Source organism: Mobula hypostoma, chromosome 13, assembly GCF_963921235.1.
Source record: "Mobula hypostoma chromosome 13, sMobHyp1.1, whole genome shotgun sequence".
Taxonomy (NCBI): domain Eukaryota; kingdom Metazoa; phylum Chordata; class Chondrichthyes; order Myliobatiformes; family Myliobatidae; genus Mobula; species Mobula hypostoma.
The window spans coordinates 51,843,551-51,863,886 of NC_086109.1; the positions used below are offsets into that span (position 1 = coordinate 51,843,551).

At 42.4% G+C, this 20,336-nt stretch overlaps 1 protein-coding gene across 3 annotated transcripts in view; it reads right to left on the reverse strand.

Annotated features, from left to right (window-relative positions):
- Positions 1-884: 884 nt before the first annotated feature.
- Positions 885-20,336, reverse strand: part of LOC134355954 (SHC-transforming protein 1-like) — a 203,835-nt gene continuing 184,383 nt past the window's right edge. For all 3 annotated transcript variants that reach the window (XM_063066499.1, XM_063066497.1, XM_063066498.1), the window contains 2 exons: positions 15,102-15,340; positions 885-1,128 (listed from right to left, as the gene is read on the reverse strand). In XM_063066499.1, coding sequence (XP_062922569.1) covers positions 1,000-1,128; positions 15,102-15,340 — 368 coding nt within the window. In that variant the 3' untranslated portion in view covers positions 885-999. The remainder of the gene's footprint in view (positions 1,129-15,101; positions 15,341-20,336) is intronic.

A 20,336-nucleotide genomic window follows, 5' to 3' on the forward strand; every position in this document is an offset into this window, starting at 1 on the left:
TGGCAGGGAGTTTCTCCCTTTTGCCGCCTGCTATTGGGGACTTGGGAGTCGATCGACTCGGGACTTTGAGACTATTTTTTCACTGTGCCTATGGACTGTTCTTCATCAAATTATGGTATTGCTTTGCACTGCTGTAACTATTTGTTATAATTATGTGGGTTTGTCAGTGTTAGTCTTTGGTCTGTCTTGTTTTCTGTGATATCACTCTGGAGAAACATTGTATCATTTCTTAATACATATATGCATTTCTACATGACAATAAAAGAGGACTGAGTGTTCTCATAATCTGGAAAATATTCCATTCCATTTTCTAAGGTTTCTGGTTAGAATTCTGTTGTCAAGGCAGTGAAACAAGTTTTAAAGAAACATTGAAGTTGTTTATAGCAAAATAATTTGCTTCTTTGTATAAAGCATCTATACATGTTGCAATACATCCGAAGAATAAAGGCATAGTTCCATGGTCTGCAGTTAGTTAGGATTGGCTTTTCCACCATCTCAAAGCCAGTTGTGTTTAAAAATTAAGTAGTTATGTGGCTACATAAATCAAACAATCTGATTTGATCTGTTCTGATCTGACATTATGGTTTTGTTATCACTGTGGTAAATTCATCATATTCTGAATTGGCACATGGGATTTTAATGTCTGCGGGCTAATTGTCCAGGTCTCCAGCCTATTAGTTCAGTAATTTAACTCCTCTATTCACGTTCTCATTCTTTTTTCAAGAGATTAATGTAGCCTGTGTTTAAAAATGAAGTAGCTTTGTTATTTCATGATTTATATCCCTAAAATATCATGAATTATTTACAGTGACACTCCAATCACATCATTATTTATCGTGTTTAAATTAGAAGTACAAAGTTATCATGACCATTGTAGGCTGATTTCTTTTATTTCTTGAAAGAGACCACATACAGACAGACAATGGTATTCCATTGGAATGGTCTTGCTTTTTAAAACATTGAGAAGGTGCAATGGTTAAAACTGAAAGTAACTTCTCTTCACCTATCATTCTTGACAGGTTTCTTAAGAAATAGATCACTTCCTGATGAGATGATTGGTAGGTGATTATCCATGTGGTAACTGATCAGATGGTTGATGCTGTCAAATATGTGGTCCTTAGTTCTCACCTTAATAAGAAAGAGAAGGTGGTAAACATGTGATAAACTAAATAAAAAATAATTTTATGTAAAATTCTATATAGTTTAAAATAAGAAATCCTTCAGATCTCAATGAAGATGACCAAAATAATTAACTATTATTGTCACCTTCACTTTTCGAGGAATCTTGTTATTGGATACCTTAGTTGTTAAAAAATATCTGGTGATTTCCTGGCGTATGTGATGAATAAACTCTTCTTGGGCTTCCAACCGGGTTCAGATATCGATTATAATAACATTTTGATGATGAACTCCGCTATCTTCATTAGGGATGATGCTTGGTCATACCTAGTCCAGTGGTATTTATAGCCCTGTAGTCCATCCGTCCTGATTGGTTAGTCCTCAACCAATCAGGGTTCTGCTTTCCCATCTCATTTACAATCGAATTCTAGTTCTTACTTACAGCAAGACCTTAGTCTTTGTTAAAATGCTTTTCCCCTAGTTTTATTTCAATGGCTTCCTTTACCAGGTTGTAGTCCCAAAAGCCATGAGCACAGCACAATAGTTTTGTGCCAGTGAAGTGAAATCTGTGGCCACTACAATGGTAATAGAATGCAATTTTCTGTTACCACCAATTTCTCTGGGTACACCTCCTGTGTTCCTTGATGCAGGTTTCCACTGTGTGTCTCATTTGGCTGATAAACTCTGCTCTGCATTCACAGGCGAAGAAAAGTAATCCCTAAAAGGGCTGATGGAAACACCAGGAAACCTAACAATGAGGAGGAACCACCTGTCTTCCCTATATGTCCACAGTTTCTGAGGATTGCCAGGATCCTGAAGAAATACCAGATTAATATCATCCACAAACACAGCTTATGCGGGTCAAAGATGACGTGGGACTCCGGACAGCTGACATTTACAGCAATCCCTGCGAATGTGGAGCAGTGTATATCAGCCAGACGGGTCGCACGGTAGAAACCAGCATCAAGGAGCACAGGAAGTGTATCTGTATGGGTTACCCAGAGAAATCGGTGGTAGCAGAACACTACATTCATAATGGCCTTAGGATTGACTTAGATGCCACAAAATTACTGTGCCATGCTAATGGTTTTTGGGACAACCTGGTAAAGGAAGCCACTGAAATAAAATAAGAGGAAAAAAACTTTAATAAAGATGAAGGAATTTGATTTCAAACAAGGTAGGAGAGCGGAAACCTAATTGGATGAAGACTAACCTATCAGGAGGGATGGAACCAGGGGACTAGACATAGAAACATAGAAAATAGGTGCAGGAGTAGGCCATTCGGCCCTTCGAGCCTGCACCATCATTCAGTATGATCATGGCTGATCATCCAACTCAGAACCCTGTACTTGCCTTCTCTCCATACCCCCGATCCCTTTAGCCACAAGGGCCATATCTAACTCCCTCTTAAATATAGCCAATGAACTGGCCTCAACTGTTTCCTGTGGCAGAGAATTCCACAGATTCACCACTCTCTGTGTGAAGAAGTTTTTCCTAATCTCAGTCCTAAAAGCCTTCCCCTTTATCCTTAAACTGTGACCCCTCGTTCTGGACTTCCCCAACATCGGGAACAATCTTCCTGCATCTAGCCTGTCCAATCCCTTTAGAATTTTATACATTTCAATAAGATTCCCCCCTCAATCTTCTAAATTCCAGCGAGCATAAGCCTAGTCAGAAATAGTAAGTAAATTTAAGAAGGACAACAAAATTCACGGGGCGTATAGCCCGGTGGGAGTTCGAGGAGCTGGGTTATGCACAATAGGCAGCGATTTAAACAGAGAGAGGAGAAATGGGTTAAAAATTCTATACCTGAATGCACAAAGTGTCAGAAATAAGGCAGATGAGCTTGAAGCTCAGGTCGAATGGGTAACTATGATGTTGTTGGGATAACGGAGACATGGCTGCAGGGGGATCAGAACTGGGAATTGAATGTACAAGGGTATACGTGCTATCGAAGGGACAGAAAGGTGGGCAGAGGGGGTGAGGTGGCCCTGTTGGTGAGAAATGAGATTCAGTCCCTTGCAAGGGGGGACATAGAATCAGGAGAATTAGAGTCAGTGTGGATAGAACTAAGGAACAGTAAGGGCAAAAAGACCCTAATAGGTGTTATCTACAGGCCCCCAAACAGTAGCATGGATATTGGATGCAAGTTGAATAGGGAGTTAACAATGGCACGTGGCAAAGGAAATGTTGCAGTAGTTATGGGGGATTTCAACATGCAGGTGAACTGGGAAAATCAGGTTGGTACTGGACCCCAGCATAGGGAGTTTGTAGAGTGCCTGCGGGATGCATTTTTGGAGCAGCTTGTACGAGAGCCGACCAGGGATAAGGCTATTCTAGATTTAGTGTTGTGCAATGAACAGGATTTGATAAGTGATCTTGAAGTAAAGGAGCCATTAGGGGGTAGTGACCATAATATGATAAGTTTTTATCTGCAAGTTGAGAGGGATAAAGGCAGATCAGAAGTGTCAGTATTGCAGTTGAACAAAGGAGACTATGGAGCCATGAGGGAGGAGCTAGCCAAAGTTGACTGGTTGGATATCCTAGCAGAAAAGACAGTGGAACAGCAATGGCAGGTATTCTTGGGAATAATGCACAAGGTGCAAAATCAGTTCATCCCCCGGAGAAGGAAGGATTCAAAGCGGGGAAAGCGGTGGCCACAGTGGTTGACAAAGGAAGTCAGAGATATCACAGCATTAAAAAAGAAGTATAACAGAGCTAAGGTGCGTGGGAAGATGGATGATTGGGAAATTTTTAAGGAGCAACAGAACTTAACTAAAAAGGCAATACGGGGAGAAAAAATGAGGTATGAACGCAAGCTAGCTAGGAATATAAAGGAGGATAGCAAAAGTTTTCTTAGGTATGTGAAGAGAAGGAAGATAGTTAAGAACAATGCTGGACCCTTGAAGAATGAATGGGGAGAAATTGTTATGGGAAACAGAGAAATGGCAGATGTATTTAATAAGTACTTTAGATCTGTCTTTACTAGGGAAGACACAAGCAATCTCCCAGATGTATGGATGGGCCAAGGACATAGGGTAACAGAGGAACTGAAACAGATTGACATTAGGAAGGAAACGGTGATGAGTAGACTGATGGGACTGAAGGCTAACAAATCCCCAGGTCCAGATGGTCTGCATCCTAGGGTACTAAAGGAGGTGGCTCTGGAAATTGTGGATGCATTGGTGATCATTTTCCAATGTTCCTTAGATTCAGGACCAGTTCCTGAGGATTGGCGAATGGCTAATGTTATCCCACTTTTTAAGAAAGGAGGGAGGGAGAAAACAGAGAACTATCGCCCTGTTAGCCTAACATCAGTAGTGGGGAAGATGCTAGAGTCCATTATTAAAGATGAAATAGTGGCATATCTTGATAGCAGTGATAAGATTGGGCCAAACCAGCATGGATTTACCAAGGGCAAGTCATGCTTGACTAATCTAGTGGAGTTTCTCGAGGATGTAACCAGGAAGATAGACGCGGGAGATCCAGTGGATGTGGTGTACCTTGACTTTCAGAAGGCATTTAATAAGGTACCACATAGGAGATTGGTGGGTAAAATCAGAGCTCATGGCATTGGGGGGAGGATATTGACATGGATAGAAAACTGGTTGGCAGGTAGAAAGCAAAGGGTAGCAGTGAATGGGTGTTTCTCGGAATGGCAGGTGGTGACTAGTGGGGTGCCACAGGGCTCGGTATTGGGACTACAGCTGTTTACGATTTACGTCAATGATTTAGAGGAAGGCATTGGGAATAACATCTGCAAGTTTGCTGGTGATACTAAGCTGGGTGGCAGTGTGACATGTGATGAGGATGTTAGGAGAATTCAAGGTGACTTGGATAGGCTGGGTGAGTGGGCAGAAACTTAGCAGATGGCGTCTAATGTGAATAAGTGTGAGGTTATTCACTTTGGGAGCAAGAACAGGAAGGCAGATTATTATCTGAACAGTGTGGAGTTAGGTAAGGGGAAATACAAAGAGATCTAGGCGTACTTGTTCATCAGTCTCTGAAGGTGAATGAGCAAATGCAGCAGGCAGTGAAGAAGGCTAATGGAATGTTGGCCTTTATTACAAAGGGAATTGAGTACAAGAGCAAGGAAATCCTTTTGCATTTGTACAGGACCCTGGTGCGACCACACCTGGAGTATTGTGTGCAGTTTTGGTCTCCAGGGTTAAGGAAGGACATCCTGGCTGTGGAGGAGGTGCAGCGTAGGTTCACTAGGTTAATTCCTGGGATGTCTGGACTGTCTTACGCAGAGAGGTTGGAGAGACTGGGCTTGTACATGCTGGAATTAAGGATATTGAGGGGGGATCTGATTGAGACATATAAGATTATTAAGGGATTGGACAAGATAAAGGCAGGAAATATGTTCCAGATGCTGGGAGAGTCCAGTACCAGAAGGCATGGTTTAAGAATAAGGGGTAGGTCGTTTAGGCTAGAGTTCAGGAGGAACTTCTTCTCCCAGAGAGTTGTGGAGGTGTGGAACGCGCTGCCTCAGAAGGCAGTGGAGGCCAATTCTCTGGATGCTTTCAAGAAGGAGCTAGGTAGGTATCTTATGGATAGGGGAATCAAGGGTTATGGGGACAAGGCAGGAACCGGGTATTGATAGTAGATGATCAGCCATGATCTCAGAATGGTGGTGCAGGCTCGAAGGGCTGAATGGTCTACTTCTGCACCTATTGTCTATTGTCTATTGTCTATGGTCGAGCCAGTCTTTCATCACATGAAAGTCCTGCCATCCCAGGAATCAATCTGGTGAACCTTCTTTGTACTTCTTCTATGGCAAGAATGTCTTTCCTCAGATTAGGGGACCAAAACTGCACACAATACTCCAGGTGCGGTCTCAGCAAGGCCTTGTACAACTGCAGTAGTACCTCCCTGTTCCTATACTCGAATCCTCTTGCTATGAATGCCAGCATACCATTCGCCTTTTTCACCACCTGCTGTACCTGCATGCCCACTTTCAATGACTGGTGTATAATGACACCCAGGTCTCGTTGCACCTCCCCTTCTCCTAATCGGCCACCATTCAGATAATAATCTGTTTTCCTGTTCTTGCCACCAAAGTGGATAACCTCACATTTATCCACATTAAATTGCATCTGCCATGAATTTGCCCACTCACCTAACCTATCCAAGTCACCCTACATCCTCTTAGCATCCTCCTCACAGCTAACACTGCCGCCCAGCTTCGTGTCATCTGCAAACTTGGAGATGGTCCATTTAATTCCCTTGTCTAAGTCATTAACATATATTGTAAACAACTGGGGTCCCAGCATTGAGCCTTGCGGTACCCCACTAATCACTGCCTGCCATTCTGAAAAGGTCTCGTTTATTCCCACTCTTTGCTTCCTGTCTGCCAACCAATTTTCTATCCACATCAATACCTTACCCCCAATATCGTGTGCTTTAAGTTTGCACACTAATCTCCTGTGTGGGACCTTGTCAAAAGCCTTTTGAAAATCCAAATATACCACATCCACTGGTTCTCCCCTATCCACTCTACTAGTTACAGCCTCAAAAAATTCTATGAGATTTGTCAGACAAGATTTTCTTTTCACAAATCCATGCTGAGTTTGTCCGATGATTTCACCGCTTTCCAAATGTACTGTTATCGCATCTTTGATAACTGACTCTAGCATTTCCCCCACCACCGATGTCAGGCTAACCGGTCTATAATTCCCCAGTTTCTCTCTCCCTCCTTTTTTAAAAAGCGGGGTTACATTAGCCACCCTCCAATCGTCAGGAACTAGTCCAGAATTTAAAGGGTTTTGAAAAATTATCACTAATGCATCCACTATTTCTTGGGCTACTTCCTTAAGCACTCTGGGATGCAGACCATCTGGCCCTGGGGATTTATCTGTCTTTAATCCCTTCAATTTACCTAACACCACTTCCCTACTAACATGTATTTCCCTCAGTTCCTCCATCTCACTAGACCCTTGGTCCCTTAGTATTTGGGAAGATTATTTATGTCCTCCTTAGTGAAGACAGAATCAAAGTAGTTATTTGATTGTTCTGCTATGTCCTTGTTCCCCATGATCAGTTCACCTGTTTCTGACTGTAAGGGACCTACATTTGTCTTAACCAATCTTTTTCTTTTCACATATCTATAAGCTTTTACAGGCAGTTTTTATGTTCCCAGCCAGTCTTCTCTCATAATCTTTTTTCCCTTTCCTAGACATACCCAGGCATCATCCCCGATTAAGATGGCAGAGTTTTTCATCAAAACATTGATTAAAATCATTACCTGTACCCTGCTGGAAGCCCGAGAAGAGTTTATTCACCTTTAGTCAACAGTTTGTCCTGCATTTTAATAGCAACTACACTTAATATAGTGTGGTGCGTGGCCAAGTGGTTGGTGCGTGGCCAAGTGGTTAGGGCGTGGGGCTCACAAACTGAAGGTAGTAGGTTCGAGTCTCGGCCAAGGCAACGTGTTGTGTCTTTGAGCAAGGTACTTAACCACACACTGCTCCAGTCCACCCAGCTGAAAATTGGAAAATGGGTATCGGCAAAACGCTGGGGGTCAACCTTGCGATAGACTGGCATCCTATCCGGCGGGGGTGGGGGGAAGTCTCGCACTCTCAGTCGCTTCACGTCACAGAAACTGGCATAAGTCTGATGGGCCACAAGGCCAAATTTAATTTTAACTTTAACACTTAATATACCTCATTTGCTGTAAAATAATTTGTCCGATAAGCCAGTTAGAAGTTAGTGCTTGCTAAAAAGGTATTTGTCAATGAAAGTCACTTCTTCATGGATGTTACTCATACCTCTTTTCACCTGACATTGACACACCAGCCCTAATGCTGCGGCCTTTGGGAACCTCAAAAAAACAACCAACTCAGCAACGCCTTAGGGACAGATCTAATACCTTCTATCACCCTAACACTAAACTTTTAAGAATTAGACAGCAACTTGCAAAGAATGATTGGTAGAGTATGTTAGCTGGTGGGCTTCAACTCAAAGAAGTGTGAAGTGATTCACTTAAGAAGGTTAATTTTGAAGGACGCATATGACAGGATTCTTGGCTGAGTGGACAAACAGAGGGATCTTGGGGTCCATATCCATAGATCCCTCAGACTTGTTGGAAAGTTGATAGGGTTGTTAAGAAGGTGTATGGTGTGTTGGCCTTCATTATTCAAAAACCGCAAGGTAATGTTGCAGCTCTATAAAACTCTGATAAGACCACATTTGGAATATTGTGTTCAGTTCCGTCACCTCATTATAGGAAGAATGCAAACGTTTAGAAAGGATGCAGAGGAGATTTACCAGGATGCCGCCTGAATTAGAGAGCATATCATAGAACATAGAATAGTACAGAACAGTACAGGCCCTTCGGCCCACATTGTTGTGCCCACCCTCAAACCCTGCCTCCCATATAACCCCCCACCTTATATTCCTCCATATACCCGTGAAGACAGATTTGGCTTTTCTCTTTGGAGTGATGGAGGATGAGAGGTGAGACTTGATCAAGGAGTACAAGATAATAAGAGGCATAGGTTGAGTGGATAGTCAGAGACTTTTTCCCAGGGTGGAAATGACTAATACCATGCCTAATGTTAAGGTGACTGGAGGAAAGTGCAAGGGGATGCCAGAGGTAAATTTTTTTACACAGATGGGTGTGTAGAATGCCCAGCCATGGGTAGTGGTAGAGATAGCTGCATTAAGGGCATTTAGAAAGCTCTTAGATAGGCACGTGGATTATAGAACCACATTTAATATACCTCATATGTTGTGTTACAGAAAATTGGAGGGCTATGTAGCACGAAGGGTTTGATTGATCTTAGGGAAGGTTAACAGGTCTGCACAACATTGTGGGCCGAAGGGCTGTGCTATTCTTTTGTGATCTATTTTCCATATTCTATATAAAGTGAATCTAGCTAGTGAGAAGATATTAAAAGTGGGTTTAGGAGAGTTTAGGGCCAGGATGCTGCTGTTAGAGTAAGGGGATTAAAGAACCTTTGTTGACAAGGAATAGCAAAACGAAGAATGCATGGCAGTATTTCTACTTCCTTAAGAGTTTGCAGAGATTCAGCATGACATCTAAAACTTCGACAAACTTCTATACCTATGTCACAGGGAGTATATTGATTGGCTGCACCACAACACCAAGTAACACACACAAAACGCTGGAGGTCCTGCCCCTTCACCTCCTCCCTCACTACCATTCTAAGCCCCAAACAGTCTTTCCAAGTGAAGCAACACTTCACCTGTGAGTCTGCTGGGGTTATCTACTGTATCCAGTGCTCCCGGTGTGGCCTCCTGTATATCAGTGAGACCCAACGTAGATTGGGAGACTGCTTTGCCAAGCAGTTATGCTCCATCCACCAGAAAAAGCAGGATCTCCCAGTGGCCACCCATTTTAATTCCACTTCCCATTCCCATTCCAACATGTCAATCCATGGCCTCCTCCAGCCACAATGAGGCTACACTCAGGTTGAAGGAAAAACACTTTATATTCCATATGGGTAGCCTATATTTCTTGAACTTCCAGTAATGCCCCCTCCCTTCACTACTCCCCATGCCCATTTTCTTCTCTCACCTTATTTCCTTACATGCCCATCACGTCTTTCTGGTGCTTCTCCCCCTTTTTTTTTCTTCCATGGCCTTCTGTCATCTCCTATCAGATTCCCCCTTCTCCAGCCCTGTATCTCTTTCACCAAGCAACTTCCCTGCTCCTTGCTTCACCGTTCCCCCCACCACCCGGTTTCACCTATCATCTTGTGTTTCTTCCTCCTCTACCCCTACTTTCTCACTCCGACTCTTCATCTCTTTTTCTCCAGTCCTGATAAAAATACTGTCTGTACTTGTGTCCATACATGCTGTCTGGCCCGCTGCGTTCCTCCAGCATTTTGAGTGTGTTGCTTGGATTTCCAGCATCTACAAATTTTCCTGTTTGTGAATGTGAACGCCAATCCCCTTGAATGGGAAATCCTACAAAGAGTAGTGGATATGGCAAGGTCCATAACTGATAAAGCCCTCCACATCATTGAGCACATCTGCATGAAATACTGTTGCAGGAAATCAGCATCCAACATGAAGGAGCCTCACCATCTCTTTTCATTGCTGTCATCAAGGAGAAGATACAGAAGCCTCAGGACCCACACCAGCAGGTTCAGGAACAGTTACTACCCCTAAACCATCAGGCTCTTTAAAAAAGATAGATAACTTCATTCAACTACCCCATCATTGAAATGTTCCCCCACCCAATGGCCTCACTTTCAAGGTCTCTTCATCCCACGTTATTGATAGTCATGCTTATTTATTTATTATTATTTTTTTTTCCTTTTGCATTTGTACAGCTTGTTGTCTTCTGCACTCTGGTCGAATGTCCAAGTTGGTCAGTCTTTTATTGATTATGTTATGATTATTATTCTATAGATTTACTGAATATGTCTCAAGAAAATGAATCTTAGGGTTGTATATGGTGATACATATGTTCTATGATGAAAAAATTACTTTGAACTTTGAACATATCAGGCAACTGGGGCTAGGCAGATCCATTGAGGAGTGTAAATGATGTAGGATTACAATTAATATAGAAGGTATGAGGGTAAAAAAGGAATATTATGTTTTTTATGGCAGATAAGTTAGAGATGAATCATAAGACATTCTGTAAGTATATTAAAAGTTGGTAATTAGGTAAGTAAGTATCAGTGTGGTTATCTAAGTGCGGTGTCATGGGGAAATGGGTGAGGTCACATGGAAACTATTAAGTTTGGGGGAGAAAACAATAATGTCCTGAAATGTATCAACATTACGAAAAGCAAATGTAGTCAGTCTTGAAGCACATAAATGTGAATAAATCCCTGGTGAAGGGAGAAGCGTTCAAAATGTTAATGAGAGACGAGAGAGATTAACGAAAAGAGACACAGTTCCGAGTATTGACAGACCGGTTGCTTTGAACCTGAACTGTTTGAAGTTTGACGGACAGGCGATACCCCAGCAGGGGGATAAAAAGAACAGGTTCGCTAAGGCAAGACAGACACCATGAGATCACGAGATAATGAGACCCTGGAAGTGCGGTGTGCCCCCACAAGTTGGTAAGAGTTTGGAGGTCTGGTCGCGGGAACCGACCATAGACGCACAGGGTGAAAAGGGACGATCGACGGGAACCTGGTGTGTGTGTCCACCCTTGCCTGGGTGCCGGGTTCACCGCGGAAGGACGATCGTACCCAGAACGGAGGGGTCACAGTTGGTGACCTCAGAAGACATTAAAAATGGCTCGCCCGAAAGCTAACTGCGAGGAATAACAAAGGTCTGTTTGAATCCGATTTGCATATCATCATTCGCTCTCTCTCTCCAACAGCACAACAGCGATTGCTGCAAACTGTACTCAGCTGAACTGAACTCTGCGTCACTTGAGACTGATCATTTTACCCCTAGACTGCGATAGAGCTTGATTGATTCCTATTAACCTAGTTCTGTGTACATGTGTATTTTATCATTGCTAACCTGTTGCATTTATATCCTTACGATTAGAGTACTGTGTTACTTGTTTCTTTAATAAAACTTTCTTAGTTCCAGTAATCCAGACTCCAACTAAGTGGTCCATTTCTGCTGGTTTGGCAACCCAGTTACGGGGTACGTAACACGAAAAGCAAATGTAGTCAGTCTTGAAGCACATAGATGTGGATAAATCCCTGGTGTGTGACCAGGAGTGGGAAGCAAAGGAAGAAATTACTGGGGGAAATATTTATATCTTCATTAGCCATGGGTGAGGTGTCAGAATACTGGAGGATGGATAATGTATCTTCAATCAAGAAGGAGTGCGACTACTGGCCAGGACAGTTCTTCTTGAAAAAAGGTACAATACCAGTGGCAAACTTACTGGAGCTGTTTTTGTTTTTGAAAGGAAGGATTTAATCAGCATGACATTGTGTATGGAAAATCATGTCTTACAAGTTTGCCTGAGATTTTCAAAGGGGTGACCTGGAGGACTAATAGTGGCAGGGTGGTAGATGTTGTCTAGTTAGCCTTTAGCAAGATTTTTTGATAAGGCTCCATATTGTAGGCTGGTCCAGGAGGTTAAACATATAGGAACCAATGTGAGAGCTAGCCAATTGATACCAACTTGGCTTTTTGGTTGGAGGAATGGATGGAAGTAGAGTGTTGTTTTTCAAATTGGATGCCTATGACCTGTGGTGTTCTGCAGGGATCAGTGCTGGGTTTGTCACATATATAGTTGTCATGATCAGTAAGTTTGCAGATGTCATCAACATTAGTGGTGTGGTGGACAGTTGTGATTAAGGTAACAGCATGATCTAGATCGACAAGGAAAGTGGGCAAAAGAATTGAATTCAGACAAGTGTGAAGTGATCAATTTGGAGATATTAGCCAGGCCAGGATAAGCACAGTGAATAGCAGGACCCTGGAAAATGTTGTTGAACAGGGAGACCTACAGTACATATATATAATGGCAGTCAGGATACTGAAGAAGGTGAGTGTTGTGATTGCTTTCATCGACCATGACATTCAATATTAGAGGTGGGAGGTCATGTTACACTTGTACAAATCATTGTTTAGACCATACTTGGAGTAGTGTGTACAGTTCTGTCACCAATGTATACTGTAGGAAGGATGCATTTATGCTGCAAAGGGCACAAAAAAGATGGGGGGGGCGGGGGCTTGTTTTTGAGGAGAGAAGAGATAGGCTGGGACTCTTACATGAATCCCGTGTTTTTCATGGGAGGCTGTGGAATGTCCATGCAGGGGTTTACAAAATTATGGGAGCACAGATAGAGAAGGTAGTTCTAGTTCTATTCCAGGGTAGGGGAACCTAAAACTACCGTGCATGGTTTAAGTTGAGAGGGAAAAGACTCAAAGAAGATCTGTGGGACAAGTGTTTCACACGGAGGGGGATAGCTATATGGAACAAGAACCAGAAAAGACGGTACAGACAGATATAATTACAATGTTATAAGACACGTTTGGATAGGTGCTTGGATAGGAAAGATTGAAAGCTCAATAGGCTAAAGGCAGGCAAAAGAGATTCGGTCAGAAATGCATCTTAGTCAGCAAGGACGAGTTGGACCAAAGGATGTGGTTCTATATTGTATAACTAGGAATCTACTTAAGTTGTAATTATACTCAAAAATGGCCAACTAAAAAAATATTTGTATTATGGGACTCAGCGAAGTGATAGCCAAGTGGATTTAAAAAAAATCTCTTGACATATATTTGGCCTCATCATTTTTGTTTTGTGATCATATTATGATGCTTAAGATACTGTTGCTATCTGGGATCCCACCACTTCAAAGTTCAAAGTAAATTTTAATCTACTTGGCACTCCTTTTCAGCATCCTTCAATCTAGAATGGTTGGGTTGCATTTGTGGTTACTTTGGATGTCATTGGGGAGCAGAGGCATCATCATCCATTAACTCTGAGAAAACTATTAATATTTTTGAAAAAGATAGTTTACAACCACAAATAAACAATACATAAAATTTCACAAATGAAAGCAAACTTTGTATAAAAGGACAGTTGAAATTATCATGTCAATATTGGGTCTAGAACAATTAATGAAATGCAGCATGATACTTTTGGGTGTATTTCTTTTCTGCAGCAATGCAACTGGTTAATAAGTCTTTTACAGTAGCATTGTTGGTCAAGCATTTCTGAAACAGAATAAATCTAATTTTCAGAAAACATAATGAATTTTGGGTCCTAAAATTAGAAAAAAATTAGTCTTGGATACATTGGATGCATCATGACTTGGTATGGCAACTGGTCACAAGAAACTCCAGAGTTGTGGACATAACTCAGCCAGACATCCCACCCTGCAAAAACCCATTTCAGGGAGGTAGCACCATCAATTTTCAGGAGACTCCCGGAACTTCCGGGAGAGGTGGGATGTCTGCAATAGAATAGCTCCTCAGCAGCTAGCCAGCTAGTTTAAATAACGTTAGCTATGCTAATGAACGAATGACAACTGTTAATCTCACCTCAACATGTCTTTTACAGTCTTAACCCACCATGGGCAATAGAAAAGTCACTGTTGCAAACAGTGCAGCGAGCAACACTGTCATTATTTTGACCCCTATTAGGCAGGGGTACACTTTACTGTAGTCTGGGGTGACGTACATATTATATTTTCTTTTTTTTGGAACACTCTGCCATGGCGCGCTCTCGCTCTCGCTCTCTCTTGCTTGCACTCTCTCTCCCTCTCTCATGGTCGCTCTCACGCTCTCGCTCTCTCTCTCTCTCTCTCTCTCTCTCTCTCTCGCTCGTGCGTGCTCTCGCTTGCTTTCTCTCGCGCTTTCTCTCTCGTGGTCGCTCTCGCACTCTCACTTGCTTTCTCTTGCTCGCTTGCTCTCAAAAAATTGATTTCCGTGATATTGTATATAATTTGCGGGCATCAGGGAGCCACTATTCATATGCGGGAGACTCCCGGAACTTCTGGGAGAGGTGGGATGTCTGGCTCAGCACATCATGAAAATCAGCCTCCTGTACATGGACTCTGTCAATATCTCTCATTGCCTTGGGAAACCAGCCCGCAAAATCAAAGAACCTACCCACACTGGAAATTCTCTCTTCTCTCCTCTCCCATTGGGTAGGAGATTCAAAAGCCTGTAAGTATGTACCACCAATGCCTAGTATAATCAAATGGACTGTTAACCTGACAATCTACATTTATGACCTTACACCTTGTTGTCTACTTGCACTGCACATTCTCTGTAACTGTACACATTACACATTATGTTATTGTTTTACTTTGTAGTACCTCAATGCACTGCTGAAACAAATTGATCAGTATGCAAGACATTTTTCACTATACCTTGATATGTGCCAATAGTAAACCAATTTATCAATATTCTCGTATTACATTATAGAGTAAGAAGCATTTGTTAAAAAAGTTGACAATTAAAAACCTTGCAATAATTAATTTGCTAGAATGAAAAACACATGTAAGACTTTAAACTATTTTGTTTTTTTTCACAACACAGTCTATAAAAAGCAGTACTTCAGCTTTAAGTTTTACCATGCCCTCGGGGTCCACCAGAAGTAAGTGCTTGGCTTGTCCTCCCTGTAGCCCAGTCAATACATATTGTCCTGATGTAGTCATGCTTTCCCGCACCAGAAAGTCACCATCTTTTATGAGCAGCCTCTCAGCTTCCTGCCTGCTCATTCTTCCACAGTACCAGATTTCCTTCATCAGCTGTTCTTTCATGGAAGAGAGGGTTGCAGATGGGCTTTTATCTATTGTGCTGTTCTGAGAAACTTCAGTGAATTGATGCCATGGATGAACAAAGACATAAGAAAACAATTGGGGATGAGAGATATTATCCTTTACAAGTTGGGTTTATTGTCATGTGCACAAATACAATATGGTACAGATAATGAAAAACTTACATGCAGCAGCATCATAGACACATATGTACACACAACTACACAACATGCAGCATCATAGACACATATGTACACACAACTACACAACATGCAGCATCATAGACATATGTACACACAAATACACAACATGCAGCATCATAGACATATGTACACACAAATACACAACATGCAGCATCATAGACACATATGTACACACAAATACACAACATGCAGCATCATAGACACATATGTACACACAAATACACAACATGCAGCATCATAGACACATATGTACACACAACTACACAACATGCAGCATCATAGACACATATGTACACACAACTACACAACATGCAGCATCATAGACATATGTACACACAAATACACAACATGCAGCATCATAGACACTTATGTACATACAAATACACAACATGCAGCATCATAGACACATATGTACACACAACTACACAACATGCAGCATCATAGACACATATGTACACACAAATACACAACATGCAGCATCATAGACACATATGTACACACAACTACACAACATGCAGCATCATAGACATATATGCACATGCAAATACACAACATGTAAATTTCACAGAAGTGAAAACAAAGAAAAAACTAAATTATGTAAAAACAATACTTCAGTGCAAAAAAACACAATCAGAGAAAAGTTGATGATAGTATGAGATGTATTCTGTAGTGTTCTGTTGCTGATGTACGGATAGGGCTATGCAGATCAGTTCAAGAACCTGATGATTGAAAGTAGCTGTTCCTAAACCTGGTGGTGTTGGATGTCACAGCCAATAACAGAAAGATGGCTGAAGAAAGGTCAGTACTGGCAGCCCAGTGGTTCAGAATACACATGGTATAGACTATGACAGAAATTTAAGAAACAGAGGAGGGGTGTTTGCTTTCCTAATTAAAGAGAATATAATAATGGTTATTAGAAAGAGTATTCTTAGGGATTATTCAGTTAGGCCATATGGATAGGACTCAGATCCAGAGAATAGATGGTCGTTCTAATTGTTATAAGACCATAAGATATAGGAGAATTAGGCCATTTGGCCCAGAAAGTCTGCTCGGCCCATTTCATCATAGCTGATCCAACTTTCCTCCCAGCCCCAATCTCCTGCCTTCTTCCCATATCCCTTCATGCCCTGACCAATCAAGAAACTATCAACCTCTGCCTTAAATATACATAACAACTTGGCCTCCATGACTGCCTGTGGCAGCAAATTCCACAGATTAATCACTCCCTGGCTAAAGAAATTTCCTCCTCATCGCTTTTCTAAAAGGACACCATTCTATTCTGAAGCGTGTCCTCTGGTCTGACTTTCCCACCATAGGAAATATCCTCTCGACGTCAACTCTATCAAGATCTTTAGGTTTCAATGAGGTCACCCCTCATTCTAGTGAATACAGGCCCAGAGCCATCAAACACTCTTCATATAACAAGCCATTCAAACCTGAAATAATTTTCGTGAACCTCCTTTAAACCTCTTCCAGTCTTAGCACATCCTTGCTAAGGGGCCAAAAACTGCTCACTATACTCCAACTGAGTCCTTACCAGTGCTCAACATTACATCCTTGCTCTTATATTCTACTCCTCGTGAAATGAATGCTAACATCGCATTTGCCTTCCTCACCACAGTCTCAACCTGCAAATTAACCTTTAGGGAATCTAGCACAAGGACTCTTAAATCCCTTCACATCTCTGATTTTTGTATTTTCTCTCCATTTAGAAAATAATCAACCTTTTTATTTCTTCTATCAAAAGTACATTACCATACACCTCCCGACACTGTATTCTATCTGCCACTTCTTTGCCCATTTTCCTAATCTGTCTAAGTCCCTCTATAGCCTCTCTACTTCCTCTAAGCTACCTGCCACACCACCTATCTTTGTATCATCCGCAAAACCATCAATTCTATCATCCAAATCATTACTGGCAGCTAATCAGAAAAGGCTCCATTTATTCCCACTCTTTGCCTCCTGCCAGTCAGCCACTGCTTTATCCATGCCAGAATCTTCCCTATAATACCATGGGCTTATAGCTTGTTAAGCAGCTTTACGTGTGACATCTTCTCAAAGGCCTTCTGAAAATCCAAGTACACAGCATCAACTGAGTCTACTTTATTTCTTCAAAGAATTCCAACAGATTTGTCGGGCAACATATACCCTTGAGGAAACCATGCCACTATGGCCTATTTTAATCATGTGCCTCCAAATACCCTGAAACCACACCCTTAACAATCAATACCAATATCTTCCCATTCACTGATGTCAGACTAACTGGCCTACAATTTCCTTTCTTCTGCCTCTCCTCTTGAAGAGTGGAGTAACATTTGCAATTTTCTGGTTTTCATGAACCATTCCAGAATCTAGTGATTTTTGAAAGAGCATTACTAATGCCTGCACAATCTCTCTCAGCCACCCTGGAGTGCACCTCATCTTGCCCAGGTGACTTATCTACCTTCAGGCCTTTCACTTTCCTAAAAGCCTTCCGCCAGTGTTCTTTTCCAATCAATTCTGGCCAACTCCTCTCTCATGCCTCTGTACTTCCCTTCACTCCACTGTAATCCTGTTACATCCAAATTTAGCTGCTCCTTCTCAAAATTCAGGGTGAATTTGATCATATTATGATCACTTTCCCTTAAGGTAACTTCACACACTTCATGACCTTTGACTCCCTAGAACTTCCACCATACTGCTAGTGTCTTCCACAGTGTAGACTGATGCAAAATATTTATTCAGTTCATCCGCCATTTCGGTGTCTCCCATTAATACCTCTCGAGCACTGTTTTTCAGCTGTCCAATATCCACTCTCTCCTCTCTTTTACACTTCATGAATCTGAAGAAACTTTTGACATCTTCTTTAATTTTAATGGTTAGCTTACTTTCCTATTCCATCTTTACCTTCTTAATAACTTTTTAGTTGCCTTCTGTTGGTATTTGATCCTTTAAATTTCCCTAATTATTGTTCTATTTTATGCCCTCTCTTTGGCTTTTATGCTGGCTTTGACTTCTCTTGTTAGCCACGGTTGTGTCATCTTGCCTTTAGAGTACCTCTTCCTCTTTGGGATGTATATATCTGAATATATATTGTTACGAGAATACACATAAAATTAAGATGTTTGCTGGCCTGGGCTAGCATCAGTGGCATCAGCAGTTGGTCTGCCACCTGCCCTCAGGGGAAGGAGAGATAAGGAACATAGAAACATAGAAACATAGAAAATAGGTGCAGGAATAGGCCATTCGGCCCTTCGAGCCTGCACCGCCATTTATTATGATCATGGCTGATCATCCAACTCAGAACCCAGCCTTCCCTCCATACCCCCTGACCCCTGTAGCCACAAGGGCCATATCTAACTTCCTTAGATAGTTAGAACAATGGAGCAGCGTCTGGAGATGTGTAATGGAGGGACGTGGGAGAGAGAGCTGTCTGGAGCGGCTCCCCCCTTTGAACCCTGAACTGTTTGAAGTGATGGACAGGCGATACCCCAGCAGGGGGATAAAAAGGGGACAGGTTCGCTAAGACAGCAACACACGCCACCCGAGGTAACGAGACCCTGGAAGCGGTACGCTTCTCACGAGTGGGTGAGAAGTACCAGACAACGACCAGGGTGGAAAGGTACGATCAGCGGGAACCCGGTGTGCGTCCGCCCTTGCCTGGGTGCCGGGTTCACTGCAGAGGATCGACCGCATCTGGAGGAGGGGTCACAGTCGGTGACCTCAGGTGACATCACCAAGGACCCGCCCAAAAGTTGCTTATGAGCCATCCCGCCGGTCTGTGAGTGAAGCAGTGTTCTGAATGATCAGTTGTTCCTGTTCTCTCTGTCTCTTCCCCCACCTTGTCCATCGCCATGGCAACGATTACTGCGAACTGAACTACTAACTGGACTGAACTTTGAGTCATTTTGAAATTGGTCATTTACCCCTAGACAACGATAGAGCTTGATTGATGCTGTTATCTTACTTCTGTGCACATGTGTGTTTATCATCACTGAACTGTTGCATTTATTATCCTTTCGATTACGGTGTTGCTTGTTTCTTTAATAAAACTTTCTTAGTTCTAGTACTCCAGACTCCAACTGAGTGATCCATTTCTGCTGGTTTGGCAACCCAGTTACGGGGTACGTAACATAAGTGGGGTTCTCGTCCGCGATTTTGAACGCTAAATTTGGGACGGAGTAAATTGATTGGGTTAAAATTCCCGAAAGAAAGAAAAGACAAACAGCAGAAATGGAGTTTGAGGAATTTATAAAGGCGCCGACCTTGGAGGCATTAGAGGATGCCAGGAAATCGGAATTGATAGCTGTGGCCAAACGGGTGAATCTTGCCAAGGTGAAGTCGACAATGAGGAGAGAGGAGATACACAGAGCTATTGTAGAGCACTATGTATCTAAAGGTGTGTTTCCCCAAGGTGAGCTGGGGGAGGTGTCTATTGAAAAACCTGCTGGAGACGCGGTACAGGTACAGCTTGAAAAACTGAGACTCGAGCACGAGTTCCGGGTACGGCAGTTAGAACACGAAGAGAAGCAGTTAGAAAGGCAGGAGAGAGAGAAAGAGGTAGAAAGGCAAGAGAGAGAAAGACAGTTGGAGAGAGAGGAGAAACAGAGGGAAAGGGAATTTGAGCTGGAGAAGTTAAAGATAAGGGCCGAGCAGGGGCTCGTGCCGAACCAAGGTGGAGGGTTCCGGGCGACCCAGGAGGTAAGGCTGGTTCCCCCTTTTGACGATACCGACGTGGATCGGTACTTTCTCCACTTCGAAAAGGTGGCTATAAGTCAGGAATGGCCGAGGGATAAGTGGGTTGTTTTACTTCAGAGTGTACTGAAAGGGAAGGCCCAAGAAGCTTACTCAGCTTTATCCGCGGAAG